At 30.2% G+C, this 25,078-nt stretch overlaps 3 protein-coding genes across 3 annotated transcripts; 1 reads left to right on the plus strand and 2 right to left on the minus strand.

Moving 5' to 3' along the window:
• Positions 1–5,496: 5,496 nt before the first annotated feature.
• LOC107428944 (transcription factor MYB16) lies at positions 5,497–7,347 on the plus strand. The gene is made up of 3 exons (XM_016039548.4): positions 5,497–5,755; positions 6,036–6,165; positions 6,285–7,347. The coding sequence occupies exons 1-3, from the start codon at positions 5,623–5,625 to the stop codon at positions 7,234–7,236; spliced, it is 1,215 nt and encodes a 404-aa protein (XP_015895034.2). The 5' UTR covers positions 5,497–5,622; the 3' UTR covers positions 7,237–7,347.
• Positions 7,348–14,254: 6,907 nt separating this feature from the next.
• Positions 14,255–16,068, minus strand: LOC107428941 (uncharacterized). The gene has a single exon (XM_016039544.4). It carries the CDS (start codon positions 15,776–15,778, stop codon positions 14,318–14,320), a length of 1,461 nt encoding a protein of 486 aa, XP_015895030.3. The 5' UTR covers positions 15,779–16,068; the 3' UTR covers positions 14,255–14,317.
• A 3,825-nt stretch (positions 16,069–19,893) lies between these two features.
• LOC107428932 (uncharacterized) lies at positions 19,894–21,549 on the minus strand. Its single transcript, XM_016039529.4, has 4 exons — positions 21,239–21,549; positions 21,007–21,129; positions 20,558–20,660; positions 19,894–20,482 (listed from the first exon to the last, which is right to left on the minus strand). Exons 1-4 carry the CDS (start codon positions 21,331–21,333, stop codon positions 20,237–20,239), a joined length of 567 nt encoding a protein of 188 aa, XP_015895015.2. The 5' UTR covers positions 21,334–21,549; the 3' UTR covers positions 19,894–20,236.
• Positions 21,550–25,078: the final 3,529 nt, after the last annotated feature.

The following is a 25,078-nucleotide window of genomic DNA, read 5'->3' on the forward strand; positions in this document are numbered from 1 at the left end:
AAATGGTTAGTGAAATAAAATGTACATAGTATACAGAAATTTAAGCTTTATATATCTATTGATATTAGGTTTGTGAAAACCTAAGGACACAACATTGTGTCCATTAAGCAGACTGCTATTGACACTTTGTTGTGTATTTTTTAGAACAAAGAATATTATATTGGTTCAATTTATATGTTTAAAAGGTTAAACATATTGTGTGAAATCTTGATAATACAGTGTAATATACTAATTAGCTTTATGAAGAAACATTTACAACATTTTTTTAAAATTTTTTTTCAATGTTATAGGCAACGCTTTCAAAGCAAAAAAGTCGCCTTTTCATGTATTTTCTTTTTAAATTTTTTTTTTCCAATTTTAACTTATTGTTGTGTTAGCATTTTTAACTTAATTTTTTGATAAATTTTAGAGCTTTAAAATTTTTTTAATATCAATACATTAAGCGACGGTTGTGATGATGAAAGCATCGCCTAATGCTTTGAATTTTCATAAAACAAAATTTTAATTTCCTCAATTTAGCAAAAAACTTGCTTACTATTACAAAAATTAATTAAGTTAAAACTGCAAACAAAACAAATTATAAAAGTTGCAAGAAAAAAAAATTGAGATAAGCTTAGGCGACACATTTTTGAACGAAAGCATAACCTATTTATCTTTTTTTTTTTTTTTTTGATTTACTTTCTTTCAAATTTTATTAATATATATATGCATATAATTATATATATATATATATATATATATTTACTGGGGAATAAGTGGTTAGTGCATTAGCAAGATAAATAGGATACAAAAATTTAGGGTTGATATATTTGTGGAAATCAGGCTTGCAAAAACATGAAGACAATAGTGTGTCCATTAGGCATACTGATGCTGTAACTTTGATCTGTTTTGTAGAACAAATAATTTTATATTGATTTAATTTATGCGTTTAAAAGGTTAAATATAGTGTGTAAATATCTTGGTAATATAATGTAATATAATAATTAGTATTATGAAGTAAAAATTTACAATTTTTTTTTTCAATGTCATAGGCAATGCTTTTGGTGTTAAAAACGTTGCCTATGTCTTCCTCTTTTTCTTTTTTTAATTTTTTTTCAATATTTAGATATATTTATATAAAATATAAAAATGCAAGAGAATGTTAAAATTTATAAATAAAATAAAAAAATATTATATGGTTCTTTAATATAGTTATTCTTCTTCACACTTCTAAAATTAAATCAAATCATTTTAAATTTAAAAATCAAATTATAGTGTAGACGCTTTCATCGCAAAAGCGACATCCAATATTTATCATTTTAACCGACATCTTGTTTATAAAAGTGTTAGCTAATATTTTTAAATCGTCTATTCAGTGAAGCAAAAAAAAAAAAAAAAAAAACATTGCTTATTTTTGCTATTATGCGACCCTTTAACTTCATTGTTTTTTAAAGTGCCGTATATTTTTGACATTTTAACCTACGCTTTATCTTCAGCGTCGCGGCTTTTTTGTACCGATGCTTTTATTTTGTAGCATTGCATAATTAATATCGCTAGATCACTAATTTCGCGTAGTGTGTAACCAAAACAATCATGTTATATACTCTTGTTTTTGGAGAATCACATTAATTTGTCTGCTTGTACCATATATAAAATTCATTAATACCATATATGAGTGATTATCAATAAATTGCATTTGTTATTAAAAAAAAAAAAAAATCCTTGGACCATAAGAAAAATCAAATATAGCCTTAGAGCCGGCAGGTGTAAAATCATACTTGGAATTCAAGAAGTTGATCAAGTTAACCATTTTCATGAACTTATAGGGGCCGTTAAATTATGTCTCGCGTGTCCTAATTCCATGTTCCATGCTGACTATATTTTCGTTTCCAAAAAATAAATAATATTGCTTCTTTTTCGTCTTTTTTTTTCTTTTTTTTTTTGAGTTATGAAATTTTGTAAGTTTTCCTTAGAAGAAGAAGAAATATATTTTAACCATACAACATGCATCTTAAAATTTCGACCAAATAAAATATGCATCTTAAAATGCATATATTTTTGTAGTCCACAAATATAGCTTCACAACCACTGCTTTGACTTTAGACCAATTTGTCCTTACTTAGAAAGGAAATCATATTAAAGATGTGTTTCTTACCTTTAATTTGTTTTATTTATTTTTGTAACTGTCTCTCTTATATTTGATGAAACTTAAAAATTTAAGTATCATTATTCATGTTTGATTCCTTAATCTATACTTACCTTAATCTATCATTCTAAGATTATATGAAAAGTTTTTACCAAAAAAAAGAAAAGATTATATGGAAATATGAAATAAATTTACATGAAATAATTAGCAATTATAACTTTGTATCTATCATAACTCACTAGCTAAAAATATTCATGGAAAAGAAAATAATAAGAGTAAGAAAAATATTGAAAGTTTCAAAAAAAAAAAAAAAAAGAATTTTGTACCTTCATTACTACTGTTCAAAAGATTGAAAGAACCTTGTCTCCATATGCTTTTTGATTTAATTCGTCGAAATATTGTTAAAGAATAAAAAGATCTGATAAAAAAAAAGAAAAGAAAGAAAGAATGAAAGATCTAAATAAAAGAAAAACAGTAACAGAGTTGAGAAAAAAAATAATGGTATCATAATTTAATATTTTTATTAATTATGATTTTACTTTTTTCAACTGTCAAAAATGATATTGATTAAAAATATTTTTTCCTATTCTAAATAAGAGCAAATTAGTCAATTAAAAGAATTAAAATTAAACTCATATCCATATCTCAGAGTGATCGTGAATTTGAAATGAACGAAGAGGCAATTGTTGTAATAGTCAACTGAAAAAATAACAATCAAACTAGAAAAGTGGAGGTGAGTGAATATCTAATGAAATGTGAAGTGTTCTCTATCTAATACAAAAATTAACATTGCTTAGATCTAGTTAATATAAATGTATAGTCAATATTCAATTATAAAATTGTTCTTTAATGATAATATACGTAAAATCTATTTATGACTATTAATTATTTATATTTTTTGTTAACTCTTTTTTTAAAGAAAAATATTGATTCAGTTGTATGTTATTTGTACGTGACATTTGAGATCGTGGGATTTAAGATATAAGAGGAAAATTATTGTAAATAATTTGGAAAAAAAAAAGTGTCAATTAAAAGAATTTAAACCAAACTGTAAAAGTGGAGATGAGAGTATTTTCAATAGTAAATTTGAATTGTTATCTATGTGGTATAGAAATTAATATTGATTAAATCTAAACTACATAAATATACAGTAAATTGTAAAATTATTTTTCAATAATAATGTGTAAAAAGAAAAATTTTATTTTTTAAGAAATTTTACAATATATAACCGAGTCTTTAAAAGTAGATATTTACTTTAATAATGTGGCCACATTAGTTTGATATTCATTCTAGATATCAACATTGAAAAATAATTTTTTTAAAATATTGTCCATATTGCTTATGTGGCATGCTTATTTTAACATTTTATATACTTATTGGATATGCTCTTAAGCTTTTTGTAGAGTTCAAATATGGCTTCTCTCTGTTTTTGTCAAAATAATAATAATAATAATAATAATAATAATAATAAGCTTTTCTATGGTCACAATTGTTGGATTGGTTTGGTTTTGTTTAATTGTGCTAAAACCTATTTTTATATTTAAAACCTATTTTTATATTTACTTTTATCTTTTGATAATGAACATGGAGTATTCAAAGTCAATTAACTTTCTAAAAAGATAATGACTTTCACCGTTACACGGTTCCAACATTAATTAATGCCTATAGGGTCCTACTAATGTAACTAATAGAGGAAAGTATTCGTAAGATTAGTTGGATGTTAAAATTATTAAAAATACTACTTCGAAATCTTAGGTTCAAATTTTGACCTATCTGAAATATTTTTCCCCAATTGTAATGTTGATCAATAAAATAAAATAAAATAAAAGGGTAGTTTACATTTACATTTAGCATCCAAATAATTGCATGAATTAGAATTACATGATCATGGAATGAAATGATATAATCAATTCCTCGTAGGAAGGTGATAAATCTCAATTAGTAGGATAATCACAGTAAAGATTCTATTTTCTCTTTCGCTAGATGGTGAACGTTGTACTGGGAGCAAAAAGTAGAACTAACTAATGTCTGAGTATTGAAAGAGTACCGTTCATTGATAATGTCAGTCTCTATTGCCCCTCGGTCCCGTACGGTTGTGGTTGGATGAGGAATAATTGGTATCCACTCTTAAAACAAGCTTTACCTTTCACGTACAAAATGTTGGTGGTGGATGATCAATTTATTTCATCACCATTTGGTGTAAATTAAAGGTAACGCGTTAAATAAAAAAAAAAAAAAAACTTTTGATTAAATATTATTTTGTGATCGAAAAGTTTTGAATTTATTTCCATTTGGATGCTATTATACTATATAGAGTATTGTTACTTTTAGTTTTTATTTGATAGATTTTTTTTTTTTTTTTTAGGATCAAAAGCTTTATTTAAAGATTAAAATTTTTTTTATTAAAAAATGAAGGTGTTTAATAAGAGTTAATAAATACTTGTTGATTAAAAATTTTTTTTTTTAAACTGTTTAAGAGAAGATCAAATTTTGAGCTCTTTTAAAATATTTTTTTTTAACTTATATAAAAATCCAATGAGCATTTAATGTAGCTCTTGAGTTTACAACTAAATACTTATTATTTTTTTAATAAAAAATTCTTTTTTCAAAAAAAATTATTATAGAAAATTTTATAGTTTAAAACTCTATTTTTATCAGTTATACTAAATTGGCACTTAAGTGAAACAAAGCTTTCTTTTTGCCAAACATTGAAAATAAAAAAGTATTGCATAAAATTGTAAGAGAATTATCACATAAAAGAAGCAAAAATTGTAAACATTTTTAAAAACAAGTTTAGATAAGTAGTTAACATTCAGATTTTTGCTAGAAAAAATAATGATTTTTGTCTTTGCGGTTGTATCAAAATAGACATAACTCGTTGGTTTGAACAGATCATGTAATATTGACACAGAAAAAAGAAAAAAAAATCTCAACTTTTAGAAGAAAGAGAAAAGGAAAAAAGAAAAAGGAAAAGAAAACTTAGGAATATTGAATTAATCCGTTTTTAATGACTAATAAGTTAATGGTTTTAGTATTATTGTACAAATAAAAAAAATATATTGTTGATGACCACATACCGCAATACGATAATAATAAAATAAAAAAATAAAAAGAAAAACCCAAAAGAACTTGGAGGACTGCACATGTTTCATACTTGGATTGGCAACTATTTCCATTGGAAATTTGAATACCTTACTAACTTTTTTTTTTTTTTTTCCTCCTACATTTTGGTTCGTCCTTATCCTTAATTCCTGATCTTTATTTTATTACATTTTTGTTTTGGATATTGATCTTATTTATTACATGTATCTTCTGTCTATATATATCACCAATCACCTTTTTCCTTTCCCCACTGTTTTCCTCACATTTTTTTCCCGTTAATTTTACTCTTCCTTAATTCAGCTCTTTGAAGTCTCTATTTTTTGTCCCTCAATTTCTCGTGGCCTAAAAATCTTAAAGCCAGCCTCCTTCATTTGGTTGAACGAGGAAGTTTGATAATGGGCAGGTCTCCTTGCTGTGATAAAGTAGGCTTGAAAAAAGGACCATGGACTCCTGAAGAAGACCAGAAGCTTTTGGCTTACATTGAAGAATATGGCCATGGAAGCTGGCGTGCTCTGCCTGCAAAAGCTGGTCATTCAAACAGCCTTTTCATCCATTCACAGACAAATATATTATATACATATATATATATATATATATACTATGTTTTATAATAAAATGTCATCCTACTGTTCTTGCTGTGCATACACCAGTAATTACATGTAATTAGGATGAAATATTTTACGGACTACTTGTAGTCAGGCATCCGCATCCATTGCCCAACAGAAAAAAGACTATACATATATATTATTGTTTTTTCAACTTGTTTCCATGATCTGGTTATTGAATTTTGGGTGTAACTATTATGCAGGGCTTCAAAGATGTGGGAAGAGTTGTAGATTGCGATGGACAAACTACCTCAGACCCGATATCAAAAGAGGAAAGTTCAGTTTGCAAGAAGAACAAACCATCATTCAACTTCATGCTCTTCTTGGAAACAGGTACTACTTCTCTCTTCATAAAATTTTGGTATAATGGGCCCAAGACATATAATTTCGATAATATAATCCGTGAATTACGTATAATTGGATGTTAAACAAGGCCATATGCTGTACATTAGGTGGTCGGCCATAGCAACTCACTTGCCAAAGAGGACGGACAACGAGATCAAGAACTACTGGAACACTCATCTGAAGAAAAGGTTAATGAAGATGGGTATCGACCCGGTGACCCACAAGCCCAAAACGGATGCTCTCGGCTCCGGTAGCTGTAACCCCAAGGACGCCGCCAACCTCAGTCATATGGCTCAGTGGGAGAGCGCTCGACTCGAAGCCGAAGCCAGACTTGTTAGGGAATCCAATCTGGTAACCAATCCTCTTCAGCACCAACTCGGCTCTTCCTCCTCTTCTACCACCACTCAGCTCATCAACAAGCCCGCCACCGGAGCTCCGCCGCGGCCACTGCCGTTGCCGTGCCTCGACGTGCTCAAAGCATGGCAAGGGGCATGGACAAAACGGACTAGAGAGAATTGTACTGCTTCATTTCCGGGCATGATGGACATGGATGACCTGGAATCTCCGACATCCACGTTGAATTTTCCGGATAGCTCGTTTCCGGTTCAGACAGTAGGGTTCGGAGAAAATGCCGTCCGAGCTCTCGAGTTCTCCAAAAGTACGGTACTCACGTGCGAATCCTCACATGGTTGGAAATTGAACCAGCAGCACCAGCACCAGCATGTCAATATGCCGGAGCTTAAAGAGAGGCTGGATAACAACACGGCTGCTTTGCACGACATGCCGTTGTCGTATGGGTGTACGGACGGCAATGCATGGTTTATAGACAGTTTTAGGACAGGGAACGACCAGAATGTGAGTCCTCTGCCTCCTATTTCGAACATTATGGAAGGTTTGGCGGATATGTTTGCTTATAACAGTACAGCCGGCGAGCAGAATAGTTCGGTGGTGGCCGCAGAGAGTTCCGACAATGGCACTTTTGAAGAGAATAAAAGCTATTGGAATAGCATACTGAATAATTTGGTGAACACTTCGTCATCTGGGTCCCCTGTGTTTTAATTGGAAAGTATTGTCTAGTCTAGCTTTGGACATGACCGATAACATTAAGAATGATTAGCAACTTTAATTAATTAGTGTACTAATAAGGGAACAAAATATTTTAAATAACAAATTAAGTCACTAAATTTAGATATTCGCTGACTAATTAAAAATAATATATATATATATATATATTTATTGTCGATTTCCTTTCTAGTTTTTATATAACCGAATCTTTTTTTTTTTTAATGTCATATTTATTTATTTATTTTAAGATTAAGCTAAATCCATTTGGAATTGATTAGTGGCTCAATTAATTAATAAAAGCATCTAGCTACTGTCCAATTGGGGGTGGTAATACCGTGTTAGTCATGGCTTTAGAAATGCTGCTTTTGGCAGTTTCTGAAAGTTTGTATTTAATTAGTTTTCTGTTAGGATTTCAGGTTTCAAGAAGAGTTGAAACATAAACAAAAGGCATCTCAAGCAGAACTAACCTCACTCAAGTTTGTTTATGCAATTGTAGCACTAGATCCAAATTTGATGGAATTGAGAGAGAAAGAATAGAGAATAGTGCTAAATAGAAAATATATATACATATATATAGAATTTTGATTTTGGGAGCTTTGATTTTGGTTATGTAGTGCATTTTATGGTAGAAAATATTGATGTAGTATAAAACTAAACTAAATAGAGATAAAGACGGAAATATATAAAAATTTTAATTTCTTTTAAAAATCAATATTATTTAAATACTATATGAAAATTTAATTTATTTTCATTAAATAGTTCATTTTCTTTTACTAAATTTTTAGTATAAAAGAAATAAAACTAAAATTTTAAATTAATATTGCTATAGGTGATTTGCTAATTTTACTTTTATATAGTAAATGTTAAATGTGAATAAGTAATCCACTAAATCACTAAATCATTATTAATATGCATGTATATATATATATATATATTTATGTATATCCCATGTATACGTTGAATTAATCTTGACGCAGTTAATTGAGGGGTCAGCAGTGTAGTGTTATAAAAGGATTGATTTCCATCTCCTCCAGGCTCCGTCAGATGGAAGATATGCAAAGTCGAGTAAAAAACAAGAGAGCCCTTTGTGTGATTAAGCTAAGGGACAGTGGACAGTATATCCTAATTTAGCCAAGTATTTTATATGCAATAAGTGTATTCCAACTATGAGGTGGCTTTTTTCAACCCAAAAAAAAAAAAAAAAAAAAAAAAAAAGACTATCAGTGTAGTGTAGTATAGTGTAGTCTTTTTTTTTTATTTTTTTTTTATTTTTTTTATAATATATATATATATATATTATATAAATGAAAACTATGATTAGGCTTTAATTTGGTTAATTTTACACCAATTTTTATAAAATACTAATAGATAATAATTGCATCTCACCGTTTTTTTGAAGAGATGTACAAGCTACAAATAAATGCATAGAGAGAGCATCCATTGGCACATTAATGTCTCACTGACAGACTGATCGAGGAAAAGAAAACCAATCTCTCCCTGCAAGTGCCAGTCATAACTAGTTAGAAGATGCTTCGGGTTATGAAAATATAGGATAGATATATTAACTCTGATTTTCTGTCCCTTCAGTTGTATCTCGAATTCTGTCCCATATATTATAAATTGAGACATGATTTAAAATCCATTTTCGTCTACCCTTGAGTCATGGCCCATCTTTTTCGAGCTAAGAAAAATAGAATATAAAGTAAAAAAGATTGAGAGATTATGAAAAATATTTGTATTATTAGAATATTTAGATGTGTTATAAATGAGAGTTTAATTTTTTATATAGAGAATTCGTATATTAAAAAAATATAATATTCTAAATATGTATATATGATATACATCTAAATGAGGTTTTAGAATATTTTATTAAATATTTATAAAGATTATTCTAGAGAGAATTCTATCTACATTAATCTAGAATTTTTTTGAATTTTTTAAAATCTTCTAAACTTCTTTTGAATTTTCATGAAGAATGTAGAATTTTCCAATTAAACCTAAAGGTTTGTACCCCTTTTGCACATAACGTGAGACTTGCCTCTCTTTCTCTTACTCCATTTGTTCTCCGTTTCCTAACAATTCTATTGAATGTTAGGAATTTTGTTTTATTTTATTTTATTTTTTTTCAAAAAAGCTACCTTCGTGGTTTTTGTTAATTTATTTATATTTTTTCTCCTTTGAAACCCTCAGCCATTTTTTTCCTAAAGCACTTTCCTCTACCGCCATTATTTGTTAAGTTAACAAAATAATGAACCGATTAGAACGATTCATAAGCTAATAAATTAATTTTCAGTTTCTTAAGACCATTTGTATCCTTACAACAAGAAGAAGAAGAAGAAGAAGGAGAAGAGTAAAAATCAGTGTTAATATGGCTTCACACTGTAACCAAAAAAAAATATATATATATATACATATATATATATATATATAAAAGCTTCAAGAGAAAAAAAAGTGCTCAAGGCTTATTTGATGGCAGAGTGTAATTGAGAAAACATAAGTCTACTGCGATGGATTGAGCTGAAAAAAAAAAACAGTCTACTGTGATGGGATTGTAAATAAACGGAAAGCAAAGTCAACAAGCTGAGTTAAAAAAGTGAGATTAAAAGAAGATGGGGTGGAGCTTTTAAATGAGATTTGCAATTATAATTGATAGGATGGAATTGTAGACAAGAAAAAAGGGATTGAAAATCTCCATTCATATTATATATACTACCTTTTGAAACTTTCACTCAAGTTTCTTTTTTTCTTTTTTTTTTTTTCCTCTAGTGTTGTAATGTATCTCCTAAATTAATTTTGACGGATAGAGTTTGATAAAATTGATTGGATTGTATTGAATTTAAAAGTGAATATAAATAAAATATATCTAAGTCAAAAATTGTTAATCAAATTTGTAAAAATAAAAAATAACACCCAAAGTATATTGTTTTGGTTTTTTTTTTTTAAATGAAATTTTATTCAAAAAAATTGATTTACTAGCAATTTCAAAATAAGCCGATCAATTTTGCTAAGTTCCACCAAAAAAAAAGAAAAATCCTTAAATAAGGGAAAAATCAACATTTGTATCAAAGTTAAGGGGGGGACATCCCTAAAAAAAATAAAAAATAAAAAAATAAAAAAAAAAAGGTGGAGAGCAAATTAACACTTAAGTGAAATTCAGGGAGGTATTGTGTAATTTTTCCCAAGAAAATATATATATGTATATGAAATTATATTTTATCACTAATTCTTTTGATATGTTTGTAATTATGAGAATATGAGAAGCATTAGTGTACAGGATCCTATCAAAATTCTTAAGTTAAATGTGCTCTCGGTCTCGTGTTATACATTTATTTTTTGTATGATCTCATGTTGTGCATTTATCTAGTTTTTTGTGAAATGAGGTTAGTTTAGTGGTATATTTTTAAATAAATTTTCCTTTGAAATTTTATTATTTGCAATTTTTTCCATTTAAAATTCAAGGCATATCGTCCATTAATAGTAATTTGATAAAAAAAATAAATAGATAAATCATAATAAACGATCTCTTGAACTTCCCTTATATTTTGAAAATTTTTCACATTTACCATTCTATTTTTATGTTTTAATTGTAGAAACTTCGCTCATAATTTGGAACTTTTGTACATACTCACTTTTACCTTTTCATTTTTTCATAAACTTTCCTTTAAATTTTTATTAATTATTTGCATTCCTTTTAAAAGTACAAATATAAATAAACTATTAAACTTTCCTTTGAATTTTTATTATTTGCAATTTCTTCCGTTTAAAAATATAAAATAGAAAATTGGATCAAAATTGATGGTTGAACCAAAAATAATAAAAAAAGTAAGAGTTAGAGTTTTTTTTTTTTTTTTAATCATTTTCAATAATTACTCTTTTATGTCGATGTCTCGGATCCACAGCATGATTTATTAACTATGTTAATATCATTTGATAACATCTAGAAACTTAAAAAAAATTAATTTTAATAATATTGTTGTTGTTGTTGTTATTATTATTATTATCATAAAATTTGTATTTCATATTCTATTAATGAAATGGTGAATTTAAGTTTTTCTATAAGCTTTTCCACTTAAAAATTTTAATCCGGTGTTTTACTTTATTCTTAAAAAATGAAGAAACTTAAAAAATGAAGAAAATGTAAAGAAAGCATGCAAAAGATATCAAACCGTACGGGAAGTTTCCCCCCAAAAAAAAAAAAAATATATATATATATATATATATATGATGATGATAGGGCAAAACGTTCAAACTAGAAGTGTAGTTTGTAAAGTTATCTAGCAAGAAAGAGAAAACCTCTAGCCATTAGCGGATTTGGCATGGTCCCGCTAATTTAGAATTATATTAATAGCTCATCTGTTTTCAAAAATTTTTCAGAGTTTTTCTTATTTTGCCTCCACATTTAGTGTTTGTTTGACAGAGTTTTATTTTGGGTCAAAAGCTTTACTTGAAGATTAAAGATTTTTTTGTTAAAAAATAAAAATGTTTGGCAAAAAATTAACAAATACTTGTAGAAAAAAAAAAACACAGCTTTATAAAACTGTTTTAGATTTTATGTTTTTTCAGAAATTTTTATTTTTATTTTTTTTAACTTATCTGGAAATCTAATGAACATTTAATATAGTTATTTCAGTTTATATGGAAACTTATTGAGCATTTAATATAGCTTTTTTATTTACAGTTAAATACTTATTAACTTTTTGATAATAATTCTTTTTCAAAATAATCTATTATATAAATTTCTATGGACTAAAGTTCTATTTTTACCAATTATATCAATCAGACCTTTAAAAGACTATCTTTCAAATTTTAATATTTATTAAGAATTAATCACTCTCTTGTTTGAATTTGATCACAAATTCAATGGTTACTAAATATTTTATAAATATATATACACTGATAATCCTAAATTTTATATGTGTAAGATTCATTCACTTTATTTTAGCACTTGTGCCCTCATTGTTTACAAAACCGCACTCCGCCCTATCTGTAACTATAAAGTTTTGGAACTTGATTGTGTGTCAATTTGACACACTTTATTTGCAGCTTTTTAGCATAACTATATATACTTCGCATGATTAATGACTTCTTTTTTTTTTTCTTTTTTTCTTTTTTTTAAATTTTTATTTCCTCAAAATGGTAAACAGGTTTATGGATATCTCCATATCCCTACACTGTTCATATCTACATCACCGAGTTAAACTATTCATCAGCTAATTCCTTTGGGGAGACAAAAAGAACAGAAGTACTTGGTACAAACACGGCAGATCAATGTCTCATTGGAAGCAGAAAAAGCGAGCTAGCTTTCATATATGTACAGATAATTCAAAGACAGATTCCAAGTTTTTGGCTTTCTCATTCTCACATGGGTTCTTTATGATCCATATGTACAATTATTGATCCCTCCTCTTAATTATTATTGTTGTTTAGTCCACTATGCCTCATTGAGCTTCAGCTTGACTGGAATCATCTAAACAATGTCAGGTTTTGAATCGCTTTAGGCTTGTAGATGGGCTCCTCAGATGGATTTTTCTACTACATATAATTCCTCAATTTTAATGATTATCCCTATCTTCCATTTGCTTTTGATGCACTATAGTACTAGTGAATAGTTCCGGGACCAAATTTCAGTGCCGGAATTTGGCATTGTGTAACTCTAGTTAGCTACTGTGTAGGGGAAGAAATTTGCTTTTGTACTTGCTACTTAGCTTCGTAATTATTATGCACAGAATGCAAATTGTTCTTTTATTATGCTTTTTCACCAATGTACTGGCTTCAACTGGCTTGAGAAGTCAGAAATATCACTGTCTGAGAAGGGTATTGCTAAGCGTCTTAGATTGATAGCCTAGAGAAGCCAATAACTATAATTTCCATTTTAGCGTATCATATTTGAAGAGATAGTTGATTTTGTTTCTGTATAAGTTTAGTTTGAAACGAAATTTCAATTCAGGGCTTTGTGAAAGTATACTTTGCTGGTTGTGGGAAAAACCAGCAAGGTTGCTGGCGGCTTCAACATGGCCACAAATTTTTAAAGCTCTACATAAATCTCATAATAAAAGGATAATTTTAGTAATATGAATACAAAATGAATAACATGTCACAAATTATTAAATCTGTGTTAAGCGTCACTAAATCTGCTGGCATATCAAAAACATCAGCAAACAACCTTTGCTGGTTTTTCAAATGGCAGCACTGTAGACCCTCTCATTTTGGCTGTTATCTTCTACTAATGAAATTCTCCTTTGAAAAATAAAACACTAAGAATGTTAAGCTACAAGTGTTTCTTTTCTTTTTCTCTCCCTTATTTTCCAGGAAAACCTCCAACTGAGCAGTTGATTTTCTTCGGAATAAAGTTCATTATTAATCCAAAGAATTTTTACCAGCTTCCACATGGCAAGATTGGATTGGGCTTCTGTACTTTGTTGCTATTCAGTTCTTGGGCTACACTCTCAAAATCCCAATGCTAGTTCTAAAGCAAGACCAAGCCCATGACCGTTGATGACATCAGTGATGAGATTTTCAACCGATTCATATACTGTGCTAGTCATCTCTCAAATGACTTTTTATGATGATGTTTATGCTTTTAAACCTCTTGGAACCATTATCAATTCAAATTTACACGTCGAAAGTACAATGAGAACTCATACTTTTTCTCAATGAGGTCGAAGTAATTCAAAATATTAACAATCTTGTACTTATGATCTATTTTATGTTAGACAACGATTAAAATCTGTACAGAACAAGTGGATTGAACTTCAACGCTCATTTTCACGAAGTTCACCTAAATCAGCAAGCAATTGACTCGTTACATTCAGTGCCCTTGGGATCACCCAGTTGATGATGACAATGGTCTTTCAACCCGCATATTCTCAGTGACAATGACACTAGTGTTTTAACCTAGATTCTAAGTTCGATCAAGCCCAAATATATATATATATATATATATATATAAATCTTCCCTTCCCAATTTAACATATGTCAAAAAATTAATAAGATTGCCTCGTCACAGTTTAGCTTCAAAGAAAGTGGGAATATTATATTACGATATAAACATGTAACAGAATAAACATTTAAAATCTTACAAGTGGAAACCTGTCCATTTTCTAAAACTTCCAACATCACTTCCTTGAGACAAAGCCATACCAATCCCTGTTCTTCCTCCATTCCCAACACCTCTATAATACATCCTCCATTCATCTTCTTCTCCATCCATATGAACCAAACATGGAGATCCAACCCCTTTGTTGTCCCACCCATTTCCCATTGATGGCTTTAGAACACCCTCATCTTGAAACCTGGTCCAATCTTTCAATCCATCAGGAGACACTGCCAAACCAATACTCCTCTTTCCTTTTGCATCAACACCTTCGTATGCCATCAAATATTTCCCATCTTTTCTATTCCTCACCACCCTTGGATTAAGCACACCAAATTCATCAAAGCAACCACTTTTTCCTCCCCCAATTATCTTCCCCAATTTCACCCATCTAATTCCATCCCTTGACCTTGCAATTCCAATGCCAAATTGCCCATTTTCAATGTCCAATGAATGGTAATACATTCTGAGGTCACCACTGGTATGGAAAACAACCTGTGGGGATGCAATAAACAAAGAATCCCATTCTTTTTCTAATCCTACATCAAATAGAGCTCCACTGTGATGCTCACCTTCAATTCTAGCCCAGTGTCTACCATCTTGACTTATTGCCAAACCAGGCAGAGACTTGAAAATCTTCCCACCAGAACCTCCATCATTGTGAAACCTTTCTGGGTTTTCCAAACTTATTTCCAAAGAATTACCAAAATTCTCAGCTTTTTCTGAAGTATAACCAGTGTAGTAGAGCCAATAAACGGCACTTGACGATCTAACTTTTGTACTGGACATTATCACAACCTCAGAGGGTCTAATGCTCAGAGTATCAAATGCCCACCAATCTTTCCCACAGTTCATCACCGAACCCACATCGCTGCTCGATTGAATAGCTCCCCTACCTCGCTCCCAGTGAATTCCATTGCTTGAAACTGCTAATCCGATTGAATCCAAACCTGGGTTTGAATTTGAATCGGATTTCCCATAGTACCACATATACCACCTCTCTTCCTCATCGCTGAGGAACCTCTTCACAACCGGTGACCCAATTTCTGCACTGTCCCATGAACTTGTCACACCCAAATCGAAAACCAACCCTCCTGAAGAAGAAGAAGTAGAAGAAGATGGTGATGATAAAGTAGAAGAAGGTGTTTCATTCGAATCGGGTTTTAATGCTTCTGGGTCTTTGGAGTTTAAATCCATATCAATGGTGGGATTTTGGTCCTTTACATTGTCAGTATTGGTGTCTGGTTTTGAGGAGCAGCGGGTGAGAGAAAGGTCATTGTTTCTGGGGTTAGAATTTGGGACATAAAGTGTGAGGAGGTTTGGTTTGGTATTGGAAGGCCTTGGTGCAGAGAAGTTAATAGGGTTAGCGACTCTGCGGGTGGTTGAAGTTGCTAGGAAGTTGAGGGCTTTCATTGTTGAAGCTGCTACTGAAGTTGCATCCATGGCTGCGGAGAAGGAGGAAGAAGAAGCCAAGTAATTGTGGATTGAATGGTGTGCAAAAGAGTAGCAGGGTCAAAGCCAATATGTGAGCCTTTTTAATGAGACAAAGACGAGACTGTGGGGACAGTACACCGAAGTACACAAGATATCAAGTAATTGATTGGATTTATTTATTTATTATTTATTTATTCTTTTTCACTCTGAGCTTCAACGCAAGAAAAAAATAAAATAAATTATAGCTGGCACATAAAGAACTTTTCAAAAGTTTTAGCAAATTAATTGTTATTCTCTGAAAAAAAAAATAAAAAGAAATATTAATTTACCAAATCTACAGTCAAAATAACTTTTGCTTTTTTTTTTTTTTTTGGCGGGGGTGCGGGGGAAAGAAAGATTAATTACAATTTAATATTGGAGATTGCACTTTGAACCACATAATTTTAAATATTACAATTTAAGCCTTAAAATTTCCACTTATGGCATTTTTGATACATTCAATTTTATTTTATTTTGCAAATATTGGTTAATGTACAATCTAAATTAGAAGCTAGAAAAATACAAATGTTTGAAACTAAATAGCCTAAATAGTAACAAATTCAAATTCGATAGAGTAAATTGTAACAAATTGTATTATAATATTTGGGAAAGTGGATCAAATGTTAACATTATTTAAAACAAAAATCATATTGGGTTGAAATGCAACAAATTAATATTTGATAGCTAAAAAATATAACATTTTAAACTTAAGTGTCCAAAGTACAATTCTCTCAACCTAGAGAATGTTAAATGCAATTAAAAAAAAGAAAATAATAATAATAAAGGCAAATGAAGTAAGTATACTGAGGCTTCTTTTGAACAGTAACAGTGAAAGTCTTTATTTAAGAATCGATCTTTACCCCCTTTTTTATTTTATGTTTTTTCTCTTTTCCTTCTTATGGAGAATGAAATGAAAATGTTTTCTTACAGAATGGGTAAAGTATATCATATACGGAGCAGAAGGCTAACTCTTGTCAATTTTCATTCCAAGCCCCTTTACCTTTTACTTTTTCATTTCGGCAGGGGAACCCATTTTTCTTTTTCTTTTTCTTTTTTTTTGTTATGATATATATGTATATATATATATATATATATATTTAAACTTTCGGCACCTTTTAACCATTAGATAAAAAGGAAATGCTTCGTTTCAAAAGCATTGAAGGCGGATAATATTTTAAACATTTCCTTATAATCTTGAAAATAGTTAAAAATAAGCGCTAATTCCCCACTTTTCCGTTAACCCTTTGAGGCCCAGTGGACTTTCTAAAAGAACCCAACTAGGCTAAATTTCTTGGACCCAACAATAAGGGGAATTTAACCCAATACCCATAAAAGAATGGGTTATCGATATTTATCATTTTCTTTTTTATTTTTATTTTATTTATTTACCTTCGATCAAACTAAAAAATTATGTATTTTCCTTTTCTCCTTCCGAAAAGCATTCAATCTCTGCATCTCTGCTTTTTTTTTTTTTTTTCTTTTTTTCCCCTTCTTCTTCCAGCAAAATCCACACACAATCCTATTGGAAAAAAAAAAAAAAAAAAAACAAACAATCCTGCTCCATCTGTGCTTTCCATTTATTTTCGATTTCTATTTTATATATTTTTTTATCTATGCATAAAAATTAAAAAAATAAAAACAAAAACAAAAAAAAAGCATGAATACCTATCGAAAAAGAATCCCCAGTAATTCTCAATATCTCTCAATATCACAGTAGCAATAATGGAGGACATTAACATCAACACCAACCATAACCTATATTCCAAATCCCATTCCAAACCCAAACTCACGCTTTCCTCTTCTTCTTCTGCATGGCCTGCTCCTTCTTCATCTTCATATTCATCTTGTTTCTTCTTCCTACTCTCACCCCCTTGCACACTCTCTTCTTAAACTGCATCCCTCTAATCTATGGAAGATTCGGTTTGTGCAAACCCAGACCCATGTCTGCTAGCTTCTGTGTTTTTGTGCTTTTCAGAGAATTTATGGGTTAAAGGTACAATTGGTATATTTAAAAAAAGGTGGGTAGATAAAAAAAAATTTGAAAGCAGAAAGCAGATTTCATTAGAGTCGTTTAAATAGGGATATTGGGCCAAATTCCCTCAACAATAATTAGGTCAACTTATTGCCAAATCCATATCACGTAAAGCTCATAAACTCATAATTTATACCGTTATAAAACCCCATGGATTCAGTATAGTAATCCTAAAGCTTTTGAACCCTTAACATGTGTTTGGTAGGAAAGATGGAAAGTTGGAAGTATAGGTAGGATGAATAAAAAAATAGGAGTAAGAAAAATATTATATTATCATCTCTTCTTGTTTGGTATGAAATGAAAACAAAAAGATATGAATCTTTAAAAATTAAGACTTCAAAAAAGCAAATGACTTTCCATCCTTCTAGTTATTTTTGCTCCTCTCCTTCCTTTCCATTCACTTTTCTCTCCTTCCAAACATAATCTTAGATATTTAAAAAAAAAAAAATTAAAAAAAAAAAAGATTTGCTCACGGGAAAGATTGAAACCCTGCTTTACTTAGGAATACACTATACAGCATTTAACAAAGCAACAGAAAATTACCAATGTCTAGTAAATTACCAAAATAATATCATTCATCTCTCCCGCATTAACAGTGGTTATTTATTATCTTGACACTACCAACTGGTTAACAATTATTGTGAGCCTTATCAATTCGTCCTAACACCTTAATACTTATTGTGAAGTCAATTTGTCAAACACTAATTTAACAATTTTTTCGAAAGCGTGAAAGCAATTGGAAGGTACAAACTCGTACATGGTATTCATAAAGCAGAACAGTATATCCAACATAAAACCAAATTCCTCTGCATATCAGATAAACATATTTCTAACTCTATTAATTTCCAACTGACAGCTTTATATCTTTCCTCTAACAAAGCAGCAGAAATAGTGAGTGGAGCTTTCCTTTCTTTCTGCTTGTCTTCAGGTGTTGTTTGATAGGTTGGGTTCTCAGAAGGTGGTAGATTTCACAAAGGGAAAAGAACAAAATGATGTGGTGCTCGATGAGTTGAAGATTATGCTGGAAAGAAGCAAATCAGAAATCCGACTGTAAAGTGATGGCTTCATGGGCTTAAAGAAGCTACCTATGATGCAGAAGACGTGATAGACCAAATCAACAATGAAGCTTTGCAGTGCCAGATAGAAGTTGAACATGGATGTAAAACATCTCAGGTACTGAATCTCTTCCTAACTTGGTTGTATAACCCGAAAATTGTATTCTTGATAAACTTCAATATATTGTTCAACAAAAAGATGACCTTTGTTTGAAAGAAGAAGTTGAAAAAAGGTCTTCGATCTGATTGCCATCAACTTTGTTAGAAGATTATGATGTTTATGGAAGGGAGTGTAGCAAAGAGGCCACTTTTAAGTTGTTGGTATTGGATGACTTCACTGAGAAGAAAATATCTATGATTTCCACAGGTGGCACAGGTGGAACTGGCAAGACGACTCTTGTTCAGCTCGTTTACAATGACAGTAGAGTAAATACTATGATCCAAAGCATGAATTATTGTATCAGATGACTTTGATGTTACTACATTAACCAAAACAATTGCTCCCAAACATGCTATGTTAAAGATCCATATCAGCTTCAAGTTAGATTGAAGGAGATTTTGGAAGGGAAAAATTTCCTTCTTGTTATGGATGATGTTTGGAATGAAATTGACGATGTGGAGTGCTTTAAAGAGCGCTTTTGATCTCATTGTGACAACAAGAAGAACATGATCATCATGTTTGAGTTTGACAGAGAATTCTAGACAAAAACCTAAATATGACCATCTGCTAGGAGTTTGGCAAACTAGAAAGAACCTCAGAGTATGTTTTCCTTGATGGTGGTAGCAAAACAGAGAAGGTTCTTGGCTCACAAGACTAATTTGTTGGCTTAGCCATCTCAGTTTTAATGTCTTAACACCATGCCCGTCAAGCAGAACTTGCGAAACTTAAAACTATATTCAACTAAATTTAAAGTTTATCAATGAGTATCAGCAATCAAAGAAAGGGAAAGATAGATTACCCTAACCAAGTGAATACTTACCTCAAAACTAGATAAAAGTGAACAACAGTCGCATTTTCATCTAAAATGCAACAACTACTTAAGATATCAGATTATAAAAATACTCAAAAATACATCTATCACCACCACTTGTGGTGGAATATCATTCATCACTCCCACATAAACTGTGATGATCACTACCGTGCACATCAAGAAAAACAAGTGACTCTACCCACAGCATCAAAACTTAAAAATTGACCATCAAAGATAAAAATAAGACGCATAAAAAAATTTGGATTACATCTAAAGATAACGTAACTCTTTATGGACCCCTACTCTGTTCTAAATTATTAGAAACCGTAAAAAGGGCACAAGTGTGAATCTCACATACCAATTTGCAGGTCTACCAGCCACCACCTCTGAATCTGTCCTGTGCTTCAGCTGCTTGGTGCTCTTTCATTTTCTTGATAATTTCATGCATCTTGGGATTGAAGAATCTGTCACGAACAAACTTCTTCTCCTCAGCATGAATCTCCTTGATGGCATTAAGATATGGGCTTGGAGGAGGCTTCTTCCCTTGAGCACGAGCAATTTGCTTCAGCCGAGCATATGCCTTCTTCTTAGCTTTCTTCTCCCCCATATACTCGAACTATAAATTCAAAAACAAATAAAGAGAATGAGAACTACCAAATCATTTAAAAAATAAAAAACAGCAGATACTTACGTCGGCAACTGCCATTGCTTCCTCCTCATTAACTCCTTGCTCCTTCAACTCAAGCACCCGCAAACCAAATACACGGGCTGGAGGAGGATCAAATGAAAGAAACCTGTTCCAACATAAAATTAAGAGCAATGTAAATTCCATATTCACGCACTCCAACCCAAATTACACAAATTCCCTCTTATACAATGCAGAGATCAACATTCACGATAAATGACCTAATCTGGAATGAATCATATAACTTGAAATCTCATATTCTTATGCACTAAACCTTATTCTAATCAACCAGATTAAAACCCACATGTCACTACGAAGATTGGCTATGAATTTTCATCTACATGTATCTTTCTCTTCGTTAAAAACATATACTTATATATAAAATCATAGTTAAAAAAAGTAAAAGGAAACTTCGAATTCAACCATCAAATTAATAAGAGGAACAAAAGCAATACTTGAACGCATCTTCAGGTTTGGATTCAGGATGCTTCTTGAAGAATTTCTTTATATAGATATCCTCAGGGAGACTGATCTTCTTTACTTTCCCATCGCTACGTGGAAATACTGCGGGTGGTGCCCTAGCCAAAAACCACACAATCAATATAGACAGCAAAATTCAAATTTAAATGGGATGAATTTATCGCATAAAGAAAAAAAATTCGAGTAAGAGAGACAGAAGAACCCAACTGTTCCATGGCTTTGAGCCAACGAGGCTCCGCCATGGCCAAGCCCTTCACCAGCTTTCTGGTTCGGTTAAGCAAATCTCCCTTCATGAAAGACATTGCTACCTCCCTGAATATTGTTATTGTCTGAGTGGCCGAAAGAAATCTACCCTTAAAGTAATAAATATAACATTACAAAAACCAAAATCAAAACCCTAAATCAAGAAGAGTAGGGTTAATTTTCGCAAGGATCAAATTGTAGATTTTGATTTTGAAATGATTGTATATAGAGCAGGGACGGTTTGGGCAAGGAATAGGAGTGTAAATTCTTTTTGTTTTTTTTGCTCTCCAAAATAGAAGCTACTTATATTAAAATAGGTGTGGCCTAGGTGTGGCCAAGTGCGATGCACGTGGTTTAATGTGAAATTTGAATATCTAATAGTTTATTTTTCGATCTAATAATTAAAATAATTTTATAATTATTATGATATGATAATTTAAAAAATATATATCTATTAATTATTTTTTCAATTTTATATTAATAGGAATGAGAAAATTTATTTAAATAGAATAATTATATAAAACATTTTATCAAGGATGATTTATTTGTAAAAAATAGAACATTCTTTCATTAAGTAAAAAAGTAAAAAAGATAATAAATAGTAAAAATATAAAATATGTGCATTATAAATGATGATGTCTTAGCATCATTGGTATTTTTCTAAAATAATTGTAAGATTTAATAGAAATATAATAAATAATACATAAACTATTTTTTATTACATCCTGTAATTTTCTAAATATCAATGTTAGTGCTACTATTGTCGGATAAATTGAAAATAAAGTATTTTGTAATAGTTTATAAAAAGTTATAGTTTTCTACCATCCTAATATAAATGAAAAGTATGTCCCATGATGGTGAATTAAGTATTCTTTTTTGTCCTTATGCTGAGCAAACTTTCTCTTGCTGTCCTCATCATACAGGAGAGAACTTTATAGTTTTTGTGATTTCTTCTCAGCGTCATTTGATTGTGAAAGGTCTACATTGCTTGTCATTTTTGCCTCACTTTCACAACCTTATTATTTTCGTTAACCTGACCAAATATTACTAATTATGATTCTCCCTTATTTCCAAATATAACATATTCTAAAAGTTGTAAAATACATGCATTAATATATTAAACAAAAGTCTACATAATTTTATAGTTTTTAAAAAGGAAATCTCTATGTATTGAGTTACTTTTGTTAATTAGATATGATACAAAATTGAAAAGAGTGAAATAATTTCTTCCTAAAATGAGTTGCACCTATATATGTTGACCTGGTAACATTTATGTTTCGTTAAAGAATGGTATTACATATAAATAGTATAACATTTTGAATCTTGAATTCCATATGAACCAATCTAATAGAACTTACTCGTATAAATATTAATGAATATTCCATCACTGACAATTATAATTTATTTTAATTTTCGGATTGAAGAGAAGGAAACAAATTAATATTAATTACTCTAAACTAAACAAAATAGTGAAGAGTTGTCAATAATATTAATATAAACCATGCTATTTACATTTTGATCATTTCTATCAACCAATAACAATGTACTAACAGAACAACTCAACAAAATTAAAACCTTGTAACAAATTTTTAAAACTTGAAAAAACATATCTAACAAAGTAACAAACATATATATAAGCTTACCAAACTTCCCAACTAACAAAAGCCATGCCAAATTTATGTTGTAGAAGCAACAAAAACCTAAAAGAAATTATTTACAATGAAACATGAGTAAAAGAACATAATTACAAACAAAAAAAGGGGTAAAGAAAAACAACCACACTTGCCACTTAAAAAAAAAAAAATTCATAATGTTCTAATATCCAACAAAAATAAAGTTTTAACATCCAACAAAAATTTAAGTAAAAGCAATACAGCAACATCTGGACCACATAATAAATAAGAAAAACAACATTACAAAGTTAACAAGTCAATTTCCACGGACTTACGGTTCAAGTTTTTCTTTGTTATTATTTTTTTTAAATCTTTGTTAGGGTGGCCAAAACCAGTTTAGCCGTCTAATTAATACCAAAAAAAAAAAAAAAGTTGAGAAAATACAAAGGCAAAAATTATAGAAAAGATTGAAAAGTATAAAATGGTGATTTGATAAGTGAGGAGAGGACTAATTAAGAAATGTAAGCAATTACACATTTCTACATAATCAAGTTATATATATCTTGACTCGATTTTTTTAGAGAAAATGAAATCAGCAATTACAGAAACACATTTGTACATTATAAGTATAAGAAAGGCTGTCTAAGTTGCATACATATGCAATTCAGTGAATCTTTTGAGAGAGAGAGTACAATGAAAGAGGGCAAGGTAGAGGTTAGAAATAAACAGGTGATTCTCAATAACTATATGGATGGCGGGTTTCCTAAGGAAGATTATATGCATGTGACCTCTTAAGCTACTTTAAGCTTAAGCTTCCACATGCTTACACTGACGTTCTTGTGAAGAACCTCTACTTGTCCTACAATCCCTTTCAGCGACTTATTATGCAAAGCCAATAGATGGTCGACCAGACTATACCCCTGCCTCTGTATGTTTCTCTATTTTTATTTTTATTTTCTTTCTTACATGTTCAAGCTATATATTACCAATTATTACATTTAAACAATAATGTTATGGTTATTTATTTTGCATATATATATATATACACATATATATTTGGAGACGTAATAGTTTAATTTTGATAATATTAATTAATATTGAAAACTACTTAATCATTGCACATATATGCATATGCAGCTTTTAAGTGGGTTCTACGTGTCTAGAATGTTGGATGGTGGACATCCAGACTACAAAGATGGTGACTTATTTCGGAGAACAACAAGGTGGGAAGAATATAGCCTTATCGTGAGACTTGAAAACCTCATCAAGATCCACCATACTAATGTGCCTCTTTCTTACTTTGCTGGAATTCTTGAAATTCTTGGTACATGCTCAATTTCTTCCATTTCCATTCATTAATTATTAATTATTTAGTTTTCCAAATCAATTAGCTATTAATATATAATATATATTATGGATTACTAGTATATATATAGGTATGCCCAGCTTGTCTGCTCATGTTGGATTCTCCAAGGAGTTTAATCTTAAGAAAGGAGAAAAGATGTTCATATTAGATGCATCTGGTGCAGTGGGTCAACTTGTTGGCCAATTCACTAAATTATCAGGCAGCTAGTTTTTTGGCTACTTCAAGGCTTAAACTAATCATCTTTTCCAATTACATAAAAGAAAAACAAAAAGTGATTATTTTACTAATTTCTTTATATGTATCTATTTGAATTAGCTCCCGAGTAGAGCTTGATTTGTCGAAAGAAAAAGAGTAATAATTACAATCAAATGTCCTTTGACCTTCGGAAAATTGGAAAAGGCAGTTCTCAGGTTGGTTTACGATTATGGTTCATGTAGTTTGTTAAATTGTTGGTTGACAAATAAAACAATTCACAACAAACACTAAAATCCATTTCCTTGTTCACTAAGACAATTTCACAAACACATACTCTTCAAACACAGAACCCATCACTTTTTTACTTTAATTTTCGGGTTATAGATTTATGGCAGCACAAATTACTTTCTCTAGTAATTTTTAACCATTTACAGTTCAATTGATAATTTTTTCAGATAAAATAAAGTTTTATAGCAATAAAAAGAAAACCTTGATTGATCATAATCATAAAACAGCCAAAAGCTAAATCAATAATAGTTAAAAAAAAAAAGGAAAAAGGGATGAGAAATTAAAGAAGAAATAACAGTCACTGTCAAACAAAGGAAATAAGCTAGAAGATTTGCCGGACCG

The sequence above is a fragment of the Ziziphus jujuba genome, chromosome 12 (genome assembly GCF_031755915.1).
Source record: "Ziziphus jujuba cultivar Dongzao chromosome 12, ASM3175591v1".
NCBI lineage: Eukaryota > Viridiplantae > Streptophyta > Magnoliopsida > Rosales > Rhamnaceae > Ziziphus > Ziziphus jujuba.

Coding starts and splice junctions, on each gene's coding strand:
- LOC107428941 (XM_016039544.4), bottom strand. CDS start 15,778: ATGGATGCAACTTCAGTAGCAGCTTCAACAATGAAAGCCCTCAACTTC.
- LOC107428944 (XM_016039548.4), top strand. CDS start 5,623: ATGGGCAGGTCTCCTTGCTGTGATAAAGTAGGCTTGAAAAAAGGACCA. Junction 5,756..6,035: donor TGCTCTGCCTGCAAAAGCTG/GTCATTCAAACA, acceptor ACTATTATGCAG/GGCTTCAAAGATGTGGGAAG. Junction 6,166..6,284: donor CATGCTCTTCTTGGAAACAG/GTACTACTTCTC, acceptor GCTGTACATTAG/GTGGTCGGCCATAGCAACTC.
- LOC107428932 (XM_016039529.4), bottom strand. CDS start 21,333: ATGTCTTTCATGAAGGGAGATTTGCTTAACCGAACCAGAAAGCTGGTG. Junction 20,661..21,006: donor AAACCTGAAGATGCGTTCAA/GTATTGCTTTTG, acceptor ATGTTGGAACAG/GTTTCTTTCATTTGATCCTC. Junction 20,483..20,557: donor AAGCAATGGCAGTTGCCGAC/GTAAGTATCTGC, acceptor TTGAATTTATAG/TTCGAGTATATGGGGGAGAA.